Below are 16,962 nucleotides of genomic sequence, written 5' to 3'. Positions count from 1 at the left end.
ACAGCCGGCCGGCTGTGAAGGTCCTAGGTGCTCCAGCTTCCCTGCTTCCTTTACTGGCCTGGCGTGGTTCTGTCACCCCTGGGTCTTATCTGAGCTGTCTTGATCTTAGTCGTGTTTTTGTCCTGTGCTATACCATGTAGTAACAAGCCCCTTGCCTTTACCTGCGTGTAAATGAACTGCCTTTTATTGATCCTCAGATAATTTTTTTAAGCTCTGAAGGTTGCCTGTGGTTCTATTTTGGGATCTGTTGGACAGGTCTGCGTTGGTTGTATCATTGTCCTTTGGGATTTTGCAAACTTTGATCTAATCCCCCACTAGCTTTGTCTTTCTAGAATGAGGAGTTTGCTGCTTCTAGAATCTTCCCTTATGCTCACCTTTACACTTGCCTCTTGTGTGTCTGGAAGGTTGGGAGTGTGTGAGGGAGTCACCCATGAGAGTCAGACATGCTGCGGGCCAGGCTTTTAGGCCCCTTCTCCAGCCTTGCTTGTACCGGCACAGACCTGCCATGGGAAGCTCTTCCTCTGCTCCCACTCCCAGGCCTGGCCTGCCCATGCTGAGGCCAGATTCTCAGCAGTTGTGGAGGTGGCTTGTGCCAACTTAGCTGGCTCACGGCATTGTGCCTGTGACACCAGAACCCATTTCGGGTGCTATGACGGAGGGCCCGAGATATGTGGCGCTCAGCTCTTGGACTTCTGTGCCAACTGCAGGCTGCCAGGCCCAGGGACGGTCAGGTTAATGGCTGTGATGGGCATGGCGACCTGCCCTGAGAAGGGGCTTGGAGCCCAGGAGGGATTAAAGGTAGCGCAAAGTGGACGGGGTGGCAGGTGCTCCAGTGCATGTGCTCTCTCATCTCCTTTCAGCCTCCCCTTCCTCCTTGGCTCCCTTTCTTCATCTTTCTTTTTCCCTCCTATGTGTTGGGAGTTACCACAGTGATGAATGTGACTTTGTACCATCCCATGCTGAGGTGAGAGCCTGGTTTTTGGCTCCATACCATTGTGGTTACAGGCACGTTAAGGGTTGCAGGTTGCCTTTGGAGATGGTTAGGGACCCTTGCTGGCGTGTGAGCAGCAGCAGAAGCTGCTTCCAGGACTATGGGAAGGGGAAAGCATTCAGTGTGCACCTGGTGTGCCACATGCTCTCACATAGGCATCCAGGACCTGAGAAACGGGCAAGTCCAGTGCTCTTACTTTCCCAGAAATGATGAAATGCACTTGCACTTCATGACATTCTTCCCTGGTGTGTGTGAATGTACCAGGTGGTATGGGAAAAAGGAGGGTGTAGGTCTCTGACTAATGATGGGAGGGGTCTGAGAGGAGATAAGGAGGTTGCTTCCTCTTTAAAAAGTTTATTTTTGGTTATAAAATTAGTATGTGATCATTGGAAATTATTAGAAAGACTAGAGAGATGAAGAAAAATAAAACATAAATCAAAATCACTCATAATGCCATCTTCCAGAGATAACAACTGTTCACCTTTTGCTGAGGCACGTGTGCCGTGGGAGGGGAGGAGATTTTTGATGAAAAGGATGCCTTCAGGTACAAAGAATAGAAGTACATGGAGGACAGTGGGTTCTCAGTCCCCACCCCTCCCCTGGGCTGCCCAGAGATTCCTGTGACTGCCACCACCAGCTGGCTGCCCTAGGAATGGGGCCACTGCTCAGCACCATGTTTGGGCACGCCTGGGCTCAGGGTTGGGAGCTAACCTGGAAAGAGGACCCTGCTCTGGGAAGCTCCTAGTTAATGTGGAAGTACAGAGTGGACAGTGACTAGAACAGCAACAGGCCCATGAGAGAGCCCCAGCCCCAAAGCAGAGGTTCCTAGCCGGTGGCCATGGTGTCTCCACCCAGACTTCTAGTGGCAGCCACCATGTTGGTCAGCTCTGGGTCTCTGGGTGAGCGAGGCTAGGGGAGATTGTTTTTCACCCTGTAAGTTCTAATTCTAGGTGTTGGTTTTACCCTCCAGAGCTTCATGGAGTAAGTCCAGAGAGTATAAGCCATGGCAGTCCTTGTGCCTAGAACCTGCACCTATGTTCTTTGCCACATGTCAGCCAAACACCTCTAGCTCTCACACCCACTCCTCATGGGCAGCATGATTTTCACACCCTCTGGTGCTGGTATGGCTGAGGAGAGGTGGAGCCTTTGGCAAGGCTTCCTGGCACAGGTGAGACGAGAATGGTGCTTGGAGGGTATGGTGATGGCAGTGAAATGGGGAAGCCCATTCCAGGCCAGGGAATGGCATGCAGGAATGTTCATCCATGGCAGGTGTGTGCACATGCCTGCGTGCGTGTGAGCTCTTGCCGGGGCCGGGCAGAAATCCCAGCCCCCTGGGCTCCCCCCAGCCCCATGCCCTTGTATAGCTGTCCCCATGCTCTCAGAGCTCCGGGGGTGGGGACGGAGCCCCCCCCCTCCACTACTGTACTCCTGTGGGGAGCCTACAGCAGCTAGCTGGGCTAGAGCCGAGTCTCTCAGGATCGTCTTGTCATCACAGCCGGAGTCAGCTGTTGGTTTGGGAAGCCTTCCCTGGTCCAGTGTTTCACCGTGCACAGCCAGAAATATAACCCTCCTGTTTGCCAAGAGCATTGGATCTTGGCAGGCATCCTCATGGCCTATTTTAAACTAAAGGGAGCCGAGAGAGGTGCCTCTGAGGCTGAGGACCCTTCCCTTGTGGATCCAGGGGGGCTGCTGGGTGCTTGTCACTTTCTCTGTCCATTGGCAGGTGGACAGCTGTCTTGTGGGACAGATGCAGGGGATGGGAAATGGGGCTGTTTAGGGCAGTGTAGAAGAGGCTTTATGTGATTGCACAGAGCCCCAAACTGCCATTGGGCGACTCGGTCTGTCTTCTCTGGCCTAGGTGCTGAGTGCCTCCAGGACTCAAACTTTTTTCCCATCCCTTTTCAGCCCTTAGACGCCCTCTTCCTTGTCTCCACCTCCCACCCCAACATCCCCGCATTGGAGGCCTAAATGGAAAGGGAGGAGGTCTTCTCATGTCAGGTGAGGAGGATTGGGAGAGCCATCTGCAGATCCACGGAGAATTGGACTCTGGTCCTCAGCCTTGGCCTCCCTGGGTTGCATCCGTGGCTGCCTTCCCAACCAGCTTGTGTGTGAGCTCCAGGCCCCACACCAACGCCCAGCACATTTCTCCCCCAAACAGAGGGCTCGAGGGGAAAATTCACTTCTGTCTCGCCCCTCTCATGATGACACCGATGGCCGCAGCAGTGATGGTGACGTCATCCAGTGCCTGCAGGACTTTCACAAGGTACCAGGCACTGCTTTCTGTGCTCTTGGTGTCCTGACTTGTTTTAGTTTTGGGACAACCCCGCAGGAGTTACCGTTAGCAAAACCCACCGAACAGATATGGCAGGTGAGTCGCAAAGGAACAGTGAATTGCCGAGGGCCTTGTTCCCAAGTGGGCCTTTCCCCAGTCTTGTTCTTTTAGGTTTGAGTTCGTGTCCGTTTTCACGCACGGACCCACTCACGGTGACAGGTGCATGCCGTGCACTCCCCATGGACTTTTCTCCCAGCAGCCTGCAACCACCATGCAGGAGGGATGCTCCACGCGCACGTGTGTATTGACTGTTGAGCGAATTGTATTTGCCGGTTTCCAGGGGGCAGGGAGAGGCTGAAGAGGGGGCGGGAGCTGTCCCGTCGCCAGGAGAGATGTGCTGATGCCAACCTGCCCACAGCCATCAGTTCCCCTTTGTCTATTGGAGCCCAGAATAGCAGTCTGCAGTCAAGAGGGACTATGAGGAGGGAGGCACGTGGTTGGGCTGGAGGGCTGATGGGTGCAGGACGGTCAACCTTGGGGCTTCCGGCCTGGCTCCGCCTGGCCCGCCAGCTCCGGGCTTTTTATAGTGAGGCTGCATGAGGCGAGCCCAGCGAGTTTGTGCATTGGCCGCATCTGACGGCGGCATGTAGACCCTTTGCAGGGGTGGCCTGAGGAGACGTGGCCCCTGGGCTGACCTGGGTTTGAGTCTCCACAGCAGCTGACTCGCCCTGCCCACAGCCCCATCACGTAATGGGAGCAGCCGGTCAGCGCAACTGAAAAAGGAAACGGGCTGTGCCCTACCCAGCTCTATTATTAAACTTTTCTCTAGCACTTTCTCCCCACTCAGCCCTTTGCCACCATGTTCGTGAGATTGTCCCGGTGCCACCCCAAGGCGATGTGGCCATGGTTAAGTTGGTATTGGGAGGACATAATGGCTGCCAGGTTTGGTTTCAGACAAGCACCATTGGGATTTCCACCACCTCCCCCCGCCCCCCTTTTTTGGTGGCAGAAGAATGACTAGTTTGCAGAAGGAACTTCTTAGGGCACCTGGCCCCCTAGCCCAGAAGTCATAGAACCTTTCCCTTGAGGACACCCTTAGGATAAGGCAAGTCTTGTCTAGACAGACACATAGTCAATGAAATCCTGGTGCGGGCCAGTAAATGTACCCTTGAGGATATGGTGATATCAGGAGGTCTTAGCAGTCTCATGGGTCCAGAGAAGTGTGTCAGATTTGGCGGACGTGTGGTCCACGCAGGACCGAAGCTGGATTTCCCCTTCCTGTTTCAGGCATGGACATCTGCTCTTCTTCCGTTCCTTGGATGGAAGGGAGGTTTTTCCCTCTCAAATCACATCCTAGCAGGTTAGGCTATTGGTCATTCACTCCTCTCTCCTTCCCTCCTCTCTCCCTTCCTCCTCCCTCCCTCCTTCCTTCAAGAAAGTTGAGGTTTACAGCAGAATTAAGAGGAAGGTATAGAGCTTTGCCTCCCACACATGCACAGTCCTCCTCACTGTCAACATCATTGACCAGAATGGTACATTTTTTACCAAGAATCGACCTGCATTGACACAGTAATCATCCAGAGTCCATGGTTTCCCTTAGGATTCACTCTTGGGGGAGTACATTCAGTGGGTTTGGGCAAACACATGTCATGTATCCATGTTGTGTCATACAGAGTTCTTTTACTGCCCTAAAATCCTCTCTGTGCCCCCTGTTCATGCCCCTACCCCTGCAACCACTGAGCTTTTTACTGTCTCCATAGTTCTGCCTTTTCTAGAATGTCATATGGTTGGCATCACACAGTGTGACTTCAGATGGGCTTCTTTCACTTAGTGATATGCATGTAAGTCTCTTCTGTGTCTCTTCATGGCTCGGTAGTCCATTTCTGTCCAGCACTGAAGGCAATTACATTGTCTGGACGGGCCACAGTTCATGATTCATTCGCCATCTCTTTTACAGAAGGCAGGGGACCTGTACCCACCCACAACTTAACTAGACCCATTCCCCCATCAAGGCTTCTTTGCAGAAGTGTCTCCACTCCCACCCCTTTTGTTGTTTCGCCCATGCTTTCCATTTGTGGGTGTCAGGGAGGTGATGAAGGGACGAGAAGGAGGCAAGAGAGCGGTTAAGGGTGCCGGCAGTTGGAGGGGGCAGGACTGCCAGGCCTGAGGCCTAGTGATGAGCTAGTGAGAAGCCTGGGAGCCCAGCCCCAGCCAGTTAGGGGCCAGGAGCTGCCCAAGGCATGGTGCTGGAAGGGTAAGATGCTGTTGAACACAGCCCTCGGTGCCTCAGAGGTGATGGGGCAGGGACCATGTGGAACCTGAGGAGGCCCTCCTGCAGGGGTCTGGCGCGGCCGAATCCCCAAGGCTGAGGCCACAGGCCTGGTGCTCGACACCTCGCTATGACAGGAGGTGTCTGGTTCCCTACAGAAGGCAAGCGGGTTATAAATAGTTGATGACGGGCTGCGGTAGCGTAATTGTCGATTTTGAGAGTGCCCTGGCTAGGGTTAGGAGGGATGGCTAAGGTTAAATTCAGCCCCGTTGGCTGATTGGCATTTCTTAAGCGAAGTGCTAATCTCTTCAGGAGGTCAGATAAGCTCCCTAGCGGCGCCCCTGATCTTAACTTTGAGGCCAGGTTAACTCTTTCCAGGGGACTGCAGAAGAACCCCAAAGTTGTGACTATTCCACATGGCCTAAAACAACAGCAGAGCTGGACTTGGGCAGGGCCCAGCCCGGGGAGGGCTGGTTCCTGAAATACAGAGAGGACTTTGCTATGTGACCATCGCTCCAACCAGGCCATCTGAATGGAGGGCTATCCTGGGACAGCCTTGTGGCTAATGAGGACAGAAACTACTTCTCCCTGGGAGGTAGCAGAGGCCTCAGGGCTAAGTTGGGTGGAAGGTGCCCAGCAGGCAGCATTGAAGGCTGGGGATGCCTTTTACCACCAGTTCTGTGTGCCAACAACCCCCCACAGTCTGATGAGTTAGGAGACCCTTCCCTGCCCAATTTCCAGTGACTCTCAAAAGTAAAAGCAGAAAGCTCCCCTCTGTGTTCACTGGGCTTTTGGGGTTTCCTGCTACCACCTAGCCCGCTGGAGGCATAATGCCTTACCCTGTTTGCAGAGTAAGGGGAAGTTTCTAGCCCTGCTTACCTAACTCCAGGGGCCCCTGGGGGCAGCAGGTAGGCAGTTCTCTATGGCCAGAGATGGAGGTGCCTGTCCTTTCCCCTTCCAGGGCATGGGGGTTCTGGCTCAGCCTTCTTTGGGTCTGATCTGCTTCCCTCCCAAAGCCGGGGGTGCTGCTCTGTTTCCTTCTATGAGGGATAGGCTGTGCTCCTGGGTTTCTTGGAACCTCCCCCACTAGGACTGTAAAGCCTGGTCCCTGTGGAGTGTCATGGCCCCCAGTGGGCCGTCTTCTGCTTTATGGCTGCTGTATCTCTGCAGTGCTCACTGCCCCGTCACAGAGCTGTGGCATCCAAGAACAACAGCAACTGCTTGTTCCATTATAAACTCAACTAGCTGAAACCCGCTGAGATGGGGGAGGGGGGGGATAAATTATTCCCAACAAGCTCTCCTGTTAGAAGCCAGACCCCTCCACTGCTACCGCCTGGCTCCCCTTTGCAGGCATCTCAGCAGGGTTTCTGGAGCCTGCCTGCTGGCTGTCCCCTTCCAATGCCCTTCCTACCTGCTGTCATGGCTTCTTCCTAATCACCAGTTGTGACAAGTCAGGAGGCTTTGGGCAGAGGACTAAAACTGCTGGTGCCCAGAAATGGAGAGGATTGGATTTTATTCCTTCTGTTTCTTTCTGCTCTTCATCCGCGAAAGATATCTCTGAAGGAGCAGAATCTTAGCAGGTCTTGCAAGGTGACTCAGGAGAAGGGGGATCTGCCTTCCAGGCTGGAGCTACTTGGGTGGTGATGAGTGGCTCACAAGGGATATCCTAGGAGATGAGCTTGGGGTTGGCTCACAGAGGACCTTGACTATTAGGCCAGAGGGTTTGGGCTCCTCACACAAGTATGGGGAGCCGGTGGAGCTCCTGCATATAGAAACAACATGGTAAAGCTATCTTAGAAAGAATAATTGGGGCAAGGGAGAGAGGGGTGCTAGGATGGCATTGGCAAGTATGGGGAGGGGTGTCTCAAGGTCTAGTTGAGAGCTGAGCCATCTGCAGGTGCAGCTTGACAATCTCTTGGGTGGAATTCACACTCTGGTATCCTAGCCCATAGACTCCAGGAGTTCAGGAAGGGAAAGCCTTGGCCAGGTTCATTTTGTGTCCAAGTGCCCTGGGCCCAGGACGTGTTCTCTCTACCCAGCCCAGGTTCTCTCTGGGGCTCACAGTCTTCTGGTGTTCTCTCTGGTGGGAGGGGAAGGAGAAGGCAGGCCCTCCTTTTCTGGAGGGAGGAAGACCTCAGTGAGTGTTTTTGCCTCAGTGAGTGTTTTTGCCTGGGCAGTGCAGCTAGTCATCTCCTTCAGGGAACAACTAAGGGTGGAGGGAGCCTTGAATCCTTCCCTGGGTTTTGAGCTGCTATTTGATTAGAAACCAAGGTGTCAGGTGCATTGGTTCTTATCTTGCTTCTTTGCCCTCCCACCGAGGCTGCAAGCAGCTTGAGGTTAACCCCAGATCCCAAGCACTGTTGGATAACACTGTGCCATGACCTTTCCCCTGGAGCTCCATTGCCTTCCCCCAGGGACTTCTGCCATGATTGGGAATGACAGGTTGGTCTGGGAGCAGGCTTCCCTTGGCAGCTCCCAACAGAGATTCCCTGGAATCAGAATGCACATGGTCTCTGTGGACAACATGGCATGCTACCGGAGCCCTCTGGCAGCTTCACCACATCCCTCTCTTGTGCTTTAGGTGAGGTCCCAGGACAAGGCAGCTGATGCATGAGTGATGGTGACACCTAGACATCCCAGCACCTGAGGAGCAGGAGGATGAACTCATCTAATTAGAAAGAGTGTGTGGATTGAGCCCCTAGCATCCTTGGAAAAAGAATTTGACACGAGCGTCCATTCTGTAGCTGGCACTATATTGCACAACCTCGTGAGTTTGGTATTATCTCTATTTTGTTAACGGGAAATTAAGGCCCAGAGAGATTAACTAGCTTTCTTAAGGTTGCATGGCCAGGGCAGGGGTTTTAACTCACTCGAGGCCATTGACTTTATAGCCCATATTCCATCTTGTCCTTGTTTGCCAGGGCTACTTAGAGCCCAGGACATTCTCTCCATGCTGCTACTCAGTACCCTGCTACCACTCCCATGATCTTGGGGATGCTCGAGAAGCATCATCTGTGTGTACTAAATGCTACTTTAGAGGAAAGTTCTTGAGGATGGAGGATTTCCAAGTCCTGGTCTCCTCCCTCCCTTAGTCCCTCCTGCCTACAGAGATTTATTGAACCTTTGTCGCATGCCCGGCACAGTGCAGCACCCGAGAGATGCACAAGGAAACGTCAGAGCTCTTATCTCCTGGAATTCATATTCTTATAGGGGAGGCAGACAATAATATACAAACACTTCAAGTAATAACAGATTGTCATACAAGATGAGAAGGAAGCAAGGGAAACTTAAAGGGTAAGACTAAGCCAACCACATGACTACCTAGGGAAGAACGTTCTGGGCAAAGGAAACACCAAATGCAAAGTAGCATGGTGTACCTTGGGAACCAACAAAGGAGGGTGTGTGGGAGCAGAGCACGGAGGAGGTGAGGAAGGCAGAGGCCAGATCACACCGGGACTTGCAGGCTGTGGCAAGGATTTGGAATTAGGAGCCTGAACCAGCCTGCTCTGTGGCAGCTGGGAAAGCAGAACACGAGTGCAGAAGTTCAAGAAGAGATGGCAGCAGTGGAGATGGAGAGAGGGAGAGACCAGAGACAGAACCAGCTAGTTGGACCAGAAACAGAAATTGGAGGCAGAACCAGCTGGACATGTGGATGGATGGCGTGGGACACCTGATCAGGCGAGGAGCCCCTGGTGACACACAGGTTCCCTGCAGCCAGAACATCAAGATTTCTCCTGTGAACTGATCGAGAGATCCCTGTGAAGGATCTGGGTCGAGAGAATAAATAGGCAAGTGGGTTCCCAAGTCTGGAGCCCAGAGAGGGGATGCCTGCTTCAGCCCTGCGGTGGTCAAGTGGAGCTCTCTGAGATGCTGGGAGGCGCTCATGCTGCTAGACTATGGAAAGACAGTGAGATGATTGCATGAATGAGTCATACAAAGGAAGGATGTTGATAATCCCTGTGGTCACATGCTTTGGGGCAGGGATGGGGATGTAGCTGCATTTAATATGACATTTCTGTGCTGCTGAAGAATTTGGATGCATTTGGTGTTCATGGAGACAGGGCTTGCTTGACCGTTATGGTCCTTGACAGTGGAAGTGGGTGTGCCTTTTCCCCAGAGTACTAGCTGGGCACCTCACAGAAAAATCGTACCGTCTTAGTCCCATCCTGCTGGGAGCTTGCCTTCGAGAAAATAGCCACAACTTGAAAAACACCTTTTGGGAGCCTACTAGATATGAGGCACAGTAGGAGATGTAAGATAAGAATTGGCTTAAGCAAGACCAACAAGGAGCAAACAGCTGCCAGGCAAAATGGGTTAGGTACCCATTTTGTTCCACGGACATGGAAGGGCAGGTGGAAGTTGGCGCGGGTAGAGGTCATGGACCCTCCATGGGAAGGATGGGCATTGATGAGCAGTAGAGGGTGAAGTGAAGGGTGTGGCTGGTAAGGGAAGAGCTAGAGGGTAGGCATACAGGCCAAAGGGCTGGGGTGTATCACAGAGGGACAAGTACCCCAGATTGTAGGGGATAGTGGTGCACTAATGATGAAGAGTTGAGCCCATACGTATGTAGAAGATCTCAAATGAGTGCCTTGCTGGAGAGTTCCAGCCACATGGTGTGGGCTGCAGGAGCCCTCCAGGGTCTGGACTAGGAGGCATGATGATATGCTCGGGACAGAGCATTTGAATTGTGGTAATGACAGAGAGGAGGTGGGATGACCAACAGGGCCACCTCCCAGTGTTCCAGCCAAAGGGGTGAGAGCAGGAACCAGACTGAGGGTGTGGAGAGGATGAAGTGAACCCAGGAGCTTTGCAGGGATATGGCCAACAGATTTGAGATGGACAAGATGCAGAAGGGCAACGATGACAGTGACAGTGGTGCACCTTGATGATGTTAGGCCATGCTCTTGTTCTGAGAGCTTTACAAGTTTTATTCTTTTTTCTTCTTTTAAGATTCTATTTATTTATTTATTTGAGAGAGAGTGAGCATGAGCAAGGGGAGAGGGGGAAGGAGAAGCAGACTACCCTCTGAGTAGGGAACCTGATGCAGGGCTCCATCCCAGGACCCTGGGATCATGACCTGAGCTGAGGGCAGATGCTTCATAGACTGAGCCACCCTGGTGCCCCTGTAAGTTTTATTCTATTTAATTTTCACAACCACCTTGTAAGGTAAATATATTAAGTGGATTTTTTTGGAGATAGCACTCTTCTGTCCATTTTACAGATGAGAAGTCAGAGTCACAGAGGCCAACCAGCCCAGTTACATTTGGTAGGGGGTGGAACTGGGATTCACAAACCAAGTGTTCACTCCAGAGCTTGGCGTGAACAGAATGGAAGAAGAGATGAAGGAAATATGTCCGCAAGGTCGGGGACACGGTAGAGAAGCACATTTCAGGAGACTGGGACAGACACCCTGATCCAGAAGACATTGTTCACATGGCAGCGACATCATGAAAAAGAAGTACCATCGTTCAGTGCAAGCAAAGGATCTCAGGCATTTTGTGACCTGAGGGGCAGAGTGGCCACCTGGAGCAGGTGGCATGATCCCCACCTGAGTCCAATGCCTTTGGTGTTTACAGTGTCATGCTCACAGACAGGACTGGTGAACCCCAACATGGAATCACGCCCCCTCCCACAGCAGTGGTTCGGGTGCTGGCTAAGCACCCCTCCTTTCTGGGCCTCAGTGACCTGCTTTCTGCAGAAAGGACAGAATCTGGAGGAGTACCTTGGAGGTTCGCTTTTGCAGAGAGGTCAGAATTTTCCTGAAATGAAGCCAGGCTCTAGCTCCCCTGAGCAGCCGGTACCACTGATGTTAAGGGTTCAACGTACAAATAAAAAAAAAAAATGGTTTAAAGTAACTTCTACTTCCAAAGATGCACAGCTGCCAAGTGAATGGGAGCGGCCCCTTTCCCTATTAATTTGAGGGTGTCTATTTTGTGGGTGCCCCTGGAGGCCACACCCTAGTCTTTCCACCTACAGTGTTGTTTTTTCTAGTTCTTCTGACTCCCGTGTCAGCCTATATCTCAAAAAACACTCTTGAGAGCTTAAGGGAAATGTGTAGCTGCAAAGTGCAAGCGTCTGCATTCTGCTGTGTCCTCATCCCTCTCTGGCTACTGCTCTCTCTTGCTCTCTCTTTCTTTCTGTTGAATAAGCAAAAGGAAGAGCAAATTTATTCCTTGGGATCTCATATGAAAATGCGTAGTAATTGTTTCTTTTTGCTATTGTCAATATGTTTCTGTTCCATTCCCTGAACTGTGTTCTCCGTGCCTCTGCCAGCTCTCAGTTTAATGTGTAGGTTCTTTTTCTCTCTGTTTGCCCTTATAAAATGGCATCATTTGCCCCCTCTAGGCCTTGATGAAGGGAGTACTTATCTCTGTGTGTGTGTGTGTGTGTGTGTGTGTGTGTGTGTGTGGGGCAGGGGTAGGAGAGGGGAGGGAGGGACTACTGGGGTTTGCTTTAGATCTAGGCCTCCCTGCAGCCTAGACTTGATCAAAGCCCTCACTTTACTCTGCTCCTTCCAGGTATGGGAAGTGCCTGAGCTCAGAAGTAATCGATTCTGATTTATATCCAGGTTGGGGTATAATTAGCAGTCTTGATTTAATGTCACTGTGGCCTGAAACGCTGCCATCTCTTTGCTCTGAGTGTCAATACACGGCAGGTCCCTGGGGCAGGGGCTGAATGGGTATCTGACTGAATCCTCGACTGGGGACCCCAGCAAGTCTCCTGTCCCAGTGTGGTCTGGTAACTGGGGGGTTTAGATCACCAGGTAACCCTACATGACAGCACTTCTCAGGCCCGGCTCAGGGCCTGGCATTTCCCCTCTCTGCTCCGTCCTGCGAGAGTGGAGGGGAACCTCTTCCTGAGATGGGGAGCAGGATGCAGGCCCGCAGTGTGTGAGCCTGTCCCTCAACCCCGAAGACCTTGTTGGGCTCTTCCCCCGGAGAGTGGACTAACCTTGGGCATCTCACCTAACTCACACAGCTACAGTAAGGATTGAGCAGAAGTGGAATCCCAGATATTAAGGCTGGAAGGGATCTGGGATATTATGAAGTTCAACCTTTGTTTTATGAGTGGGGGAGCTGACAGGCTAGGAGGATCAATCTTCTTGCCAGAGGTCTGCGGCCGTTGACTCCACTGTGCGGGTGCTGTGCAGTCAGGTTCATTTCACCGCTCCCTCTAACGGCTTACCTGTCGACGAACTCAAAAACATATGTAGGGCCGCACACCTCTCTGTGTGTGGTGGTGGACAGACAGCTGGCCTGTCTCCCACCATATGCTTGAAGCGTGTCAGGGATGGAAGGCGGTTAGCTCATGTGCTGCTGTCACACCAGGGATGGGGAGGCACTCCTGTTGCTGAGCTGAAAACTCGCCTTGCTTCCATGTCCCCATGTCCCTTCTTCACTTGGGCTCAGTTGATACCTGGCTCTTGATAAACTAGGACCTCTCTGTGCCCAACACTGAGCTCTTTGCCAGGCAAACGCACAGACAGATGTGACGGGAGGTACCTGCACACAGCCGTCCTAGGCTGGGACGCACACCCAGCAAGGGTCAGTACTGGAAAGGTGGAAGGAAGTTCTAAGGCTGATGAGTGGTCGGGCAGTTGAGCCACTGCAGCGTGTTGTGGTCAGGGTGGGGTTGGCCAGCCTGGAAGAAGAGGGGGACATCAGCTGGCTTCGAAGGTCCCAGATTGGATTGAGAAAGGTGAGAAGGAGCCTAGTTTACCTGGTTCTAGGTAGGAGGAGAGGCTGTGAGCAAGGCATGGAGACAGAGATGCGTAAGGTGCATTTGGGGGACTTGGCGGTTCACACAGGGGTGTGGGGAAGCTCCATGAGAATAACATTTTTACCTTTAGAGGTGGCTCTCTAGCGTTAGTGATTGGGCAGGCCAGTGTCTGATTAGATTTAGCTTGTCTAAAGTGGCAGTTGGTGTCATGATTTTGGTTCAGAGCGTTGCCGAGAACCTGATGTTATGTGTGGCCAACACTTGCTTACCCGCCCCGAGGATGGAATGGGCCCCAAGAGAGGCACAGTGACTTCCTGTGTCTCCCTCTTTCTGAGAAGGCTGGGTCAAATGGGGCCCTTGGGATCCGGGGAGAGGAGGCCGTGAGCCCTAGTCTTACTTTGGATTCACTTTGGTCCTTTTTGGGTCACAGAGCTCGACTTCTTGCCCGCCTGCCCGCCTCAGCCCGCCTCCCCGAGAGCTGGCTTTCCGCTTATCTTAATTTATTGATGAAAACTTGTTTTACGGTCCAGAGCACAGACGGCAGCAGCTCCCTGCCAAAAGAAAGCAGCTCACAAATCGGGAAAGCGAGCTGCCTCCCGGAGATGAGTGGCTGGGGAGCGGGAGGACGGCAGGGTGAGTAAAGCATGTCTGGGCAGACACACCATGCGGTCTGGGGGGGAGCCTGGCGGGGTGGGGGGGAGTGCTGGGGGCTGGGGATGGCTGGGCTCCAGCCTGGGCAGGACCTCTCCACCTCTCTGCCGCTGGCCTCTGGCTCACAGCTGCTCTCCCTGGTCTCTAGAACCTGGGTGAATGAAGACTGCGGCCCATAAATACTAATAATGACTCCTGTTTATAGCTGTGTGCACGGCACCACGCTAGGAAGCTTATTTTCATGAATCTCATTTAATCCCAGCTATGACTCTTTGTTGGTAGGTACCACAAATCCCATGTTTAAAAACAAGCACTGGAATAGTTGTTTTCTCAGACACCCCCTGCCACCCCAGTGGTAAATGAGAGCACTGAGGATTTGAACCCAGTCTCCCTGGTTCCAAGACCAGAGTTGTGCACGGTGTGTTCTTCTATGTTGTGGCTGGTTTCTGTCACCTAGACTTGCTGGTCCAGCTGGCTCAGATGGTCCTGGGATGGGGACCCCATCTGTGGCTCGTGCTGCTACGGCCAGCACGGTGTCGGCTCAGGGCAGACACTCTGAGGATACCTGATGAGAGACTTAGGGCAGAAGGCTCTGTGAACAGGTTACCAGTCAGGCCTGCCTTGTTTTTCCTTTCTAGAAAGTGGCCTGTCTTTGAGTTGCTTCTGTGAGCTGCTCTGAAGCTCTGTTTCCTGGTGGATCAGATGAAGCCATTCCTGCCTACCACATAGGTTGTTTACAGGCATGGCATGAGAGGAGGGCTTGATTCCCGTGGGCTGCAACATCCTCATGTATAAAGTGGGATAACACCTCCTCATGAGGCTGTTGGGACTGGGTGTGTGAGATAGTGCATGTGAAAGAACATTCTAGAAAACGAACAGAGGACGATTGATTATTTCCACAATCTCCCCTTTTGTGGAAATGTAGGCACAAAAGGAAGGTCTGTGGAGCTCTACATTAGTTTACTTTGTTTCTTCTTGCTTCTTCTTGCAGAGGTAAAGTCAACAATTTTCATAACTGGCGAAATCAGCGAAGTAGGTATATTACCTTGGCTGGACTTCAGCAGCTCCAACCCATGTACATCCCATACACATGGCCCTGCCTGCACATGGGACATGTCTTGCCCGCCGCTCGCTCCCTGTCCTCGCCCACCCTCCTCTGCTCCCCAGCACGGCTGCCCCTGCCCCCACCCTGCCAGCTGGGCACCAGGGATGTGCCTGCCAGCGCTCCATCTACCCGTGGCACACTGGCTTCCCACCCTCACGCTGGACCCTCTTCAGGGTCCCTGCACTCTTCAGCACTCCATTCCCACCTGCTTCCACTCAGATTGGGCTGAAAAGTTGTTGAAAAGGTTTAATGAGATGAGGTCTTGGATTTTCCTTCAGTCTGTAGGAGGCACAGAGAGGTTCCAGCCATAGGATTTGAAATTACACCAAACTGGACTAAAATCCCAGGCCTGCCAGCTCCACATGTGAGCTTGGATGTGATATGTAATCTCTGATTCTTATTTTTCCTGTGTGCAAAGTGGAGGGGAGGGAAATAAGAGTAACTGTCTTGTCTGGCTTTGTAGAGAGAGGTTGACAGTGCCTGGCATGTCATGTGGGGTCTGTAAATGCCCAGTGTCCTGACCAGGCCTGTTCCTGTCTTCATCATCAGCATTGTCACCCTCGATGCCACCCTGTCACCACTGCCACTATCCACCGTTGCTGCCTTTTCTCTTCTGCGCCCCCCCCTTCCCCCAGTGCACATGTGGGCTTCAGGCCAGGCCACGGAGCCTTGCTCATGCACACCACACCACAGCTAGCCTTCTTTCCTCCAGATAGAAACATGTCTAGGAGACACCCTTTCTGGCTGATTTGGGATGACTTAGGTCTAAGCAGTGGGGCATGGTGGGTCAGAACACAGTTTCTGGGGTCAGATTTCCTGGGTTCCTTCACCACTTAAGCACTGTGTGCCTTTGTTCACTCACCTGTAAAGTGGAGAAGACAGAAAGAGCACCCCCGCCCCCTGCCACCGGATTGAGAGGGCCCAATGAAGCAGAAGAGGCAAAGCACTCAGAACTGTGCTGGCGCCCAGTCAGTGCTCACAAACGCTTGTCCCCAGCAGCATGGCATTGAAGGATGAACACAGGCAAGTCAGTGGGGCGGGGGCTGGGAGTGAGGCAGGGCTCCATCACCAATAAGCTCCTTGACCTTGGACAGGTTGGTCTGGCCAGACCCTGGACAGGCAGCTTTCAGCAGAGTATCTCGAATTGCATGCACGTGTGGAATAGTAGTAGTAGTAGTAGGGTGGGCAGGGGTCTCCCATTCTGCCGGGAGGATGAAGAGACAGGTAGGGCCTGGCACAGGGTGGGGAGGGGCCTCAGGTGGTCAGTTGGGTTGCTGCTGAGACCATTGCTGGCAGAGGGACCTGACCATCACCGGCCTATGTCCCCCCACAAAGCATGTCAGAAATGCCAAATCCTGGCATGGGTGGACACGGCTCCCATCTGGCAGTGTTGAATAATCAGGCCGTGGGCATAGGATCCCTGGAGAGGAGACCAGTCATGTGTCGGCCACGTCCCAGGGTTATAGCGGAAGTGTGTGTAGGTGGCTGTCCTGGGCTACAGATGGACCTGGTTTCCAGCCATGATCTTTTCTGATATCTGTATGCGTAATTATAGAGTGTTATTTGCTGAACTTGAGCTGTAGGAGATTATTAAAAGGGCGTCCATTTGGGATTGTGTGAAAGGCACCAGCAATGGACTGTGTGACTTCTCTTCACCTCTCAGGGGCAGGATGAGAGGCACCTTTCTTCCAACAGGAGAATGGTCTCCACCACCTTGCCCATTCCCCAGGTTGAGTTATAGTCTCATTTGCACTCTTTGCCAGAAAGATGTGATAGGCATTCAAGGGATCCTTGTCCTGTTCCCCTGCATTTCCCAAGGAGTTTGAATAATAGCACCGTACCTTGTACGATATTTATATTCTGAGGAACACAAAGTGCTCAGCAGACATGATCCTATTCATCCTCTCTGCATCCCCACGTGCTGTGGAGCTGCTTCCTCTCCCTCATTCCTTGAG

General features: G+C 52.6%; 1 protein-coding gene across 21 annotated transcripts in view; it reads left to right on the top strand.

Annotated features, from left to right (window-relative positions):
• The window catches only part of TSPAN9 (tetraspanin 9), a 199,806-nt gene that overhangs the window by 166,354 nt on the left and 16,490 nt on the right, over positions 1-16,962 (top strand). Inside the window, exons 5-7 of one of the 21 annotated variants that reach the window (XM_049102322.1) lie at positions 1,962-2,159; positions 2,897-2,989; positions 3,150-3,359. The exons of 19 other annotated variants lie outside the window; for them this stretch is intronic. In XM_049102322.1, the coding sequence (XP_048958279.1) occupies positions 2,960-2,989; positions 3,150-3,359 (240 nt within the window). In that variant the 5' untranslated portion in view covers positions 1,962-2,159; positions 2,897-2,959. The remainder of the gene's footprint in view (positions 1-1,961; positions 2,160-2,896; positions 2,990-3,149; positions 3,360-16,962) is intronic. One more of the 21 variants, XM_049102323.1, reaches the window with a different exon arrangement.

Source organism: Canis lupus, chromosome 27 (genome assembly GCF_003254725.2).
Source record: "Canis lupus dingo isolate Sandy chromosome 27, ASM325472v2, whole genome shotgun sequence".
In the NCBI taxonomy this organism is placed as follows: domain Eukaryota; kingdom Metazoa; phylum Chordata; class Mammalia; order Carnivora; family Canidae; genus Canis; species Canis lupus.
The sequence above is the reverse complement of the archived record's forward strand: the minus strand, read 5'-3'. Positions and strand labels throughout refer to the sequence as shown.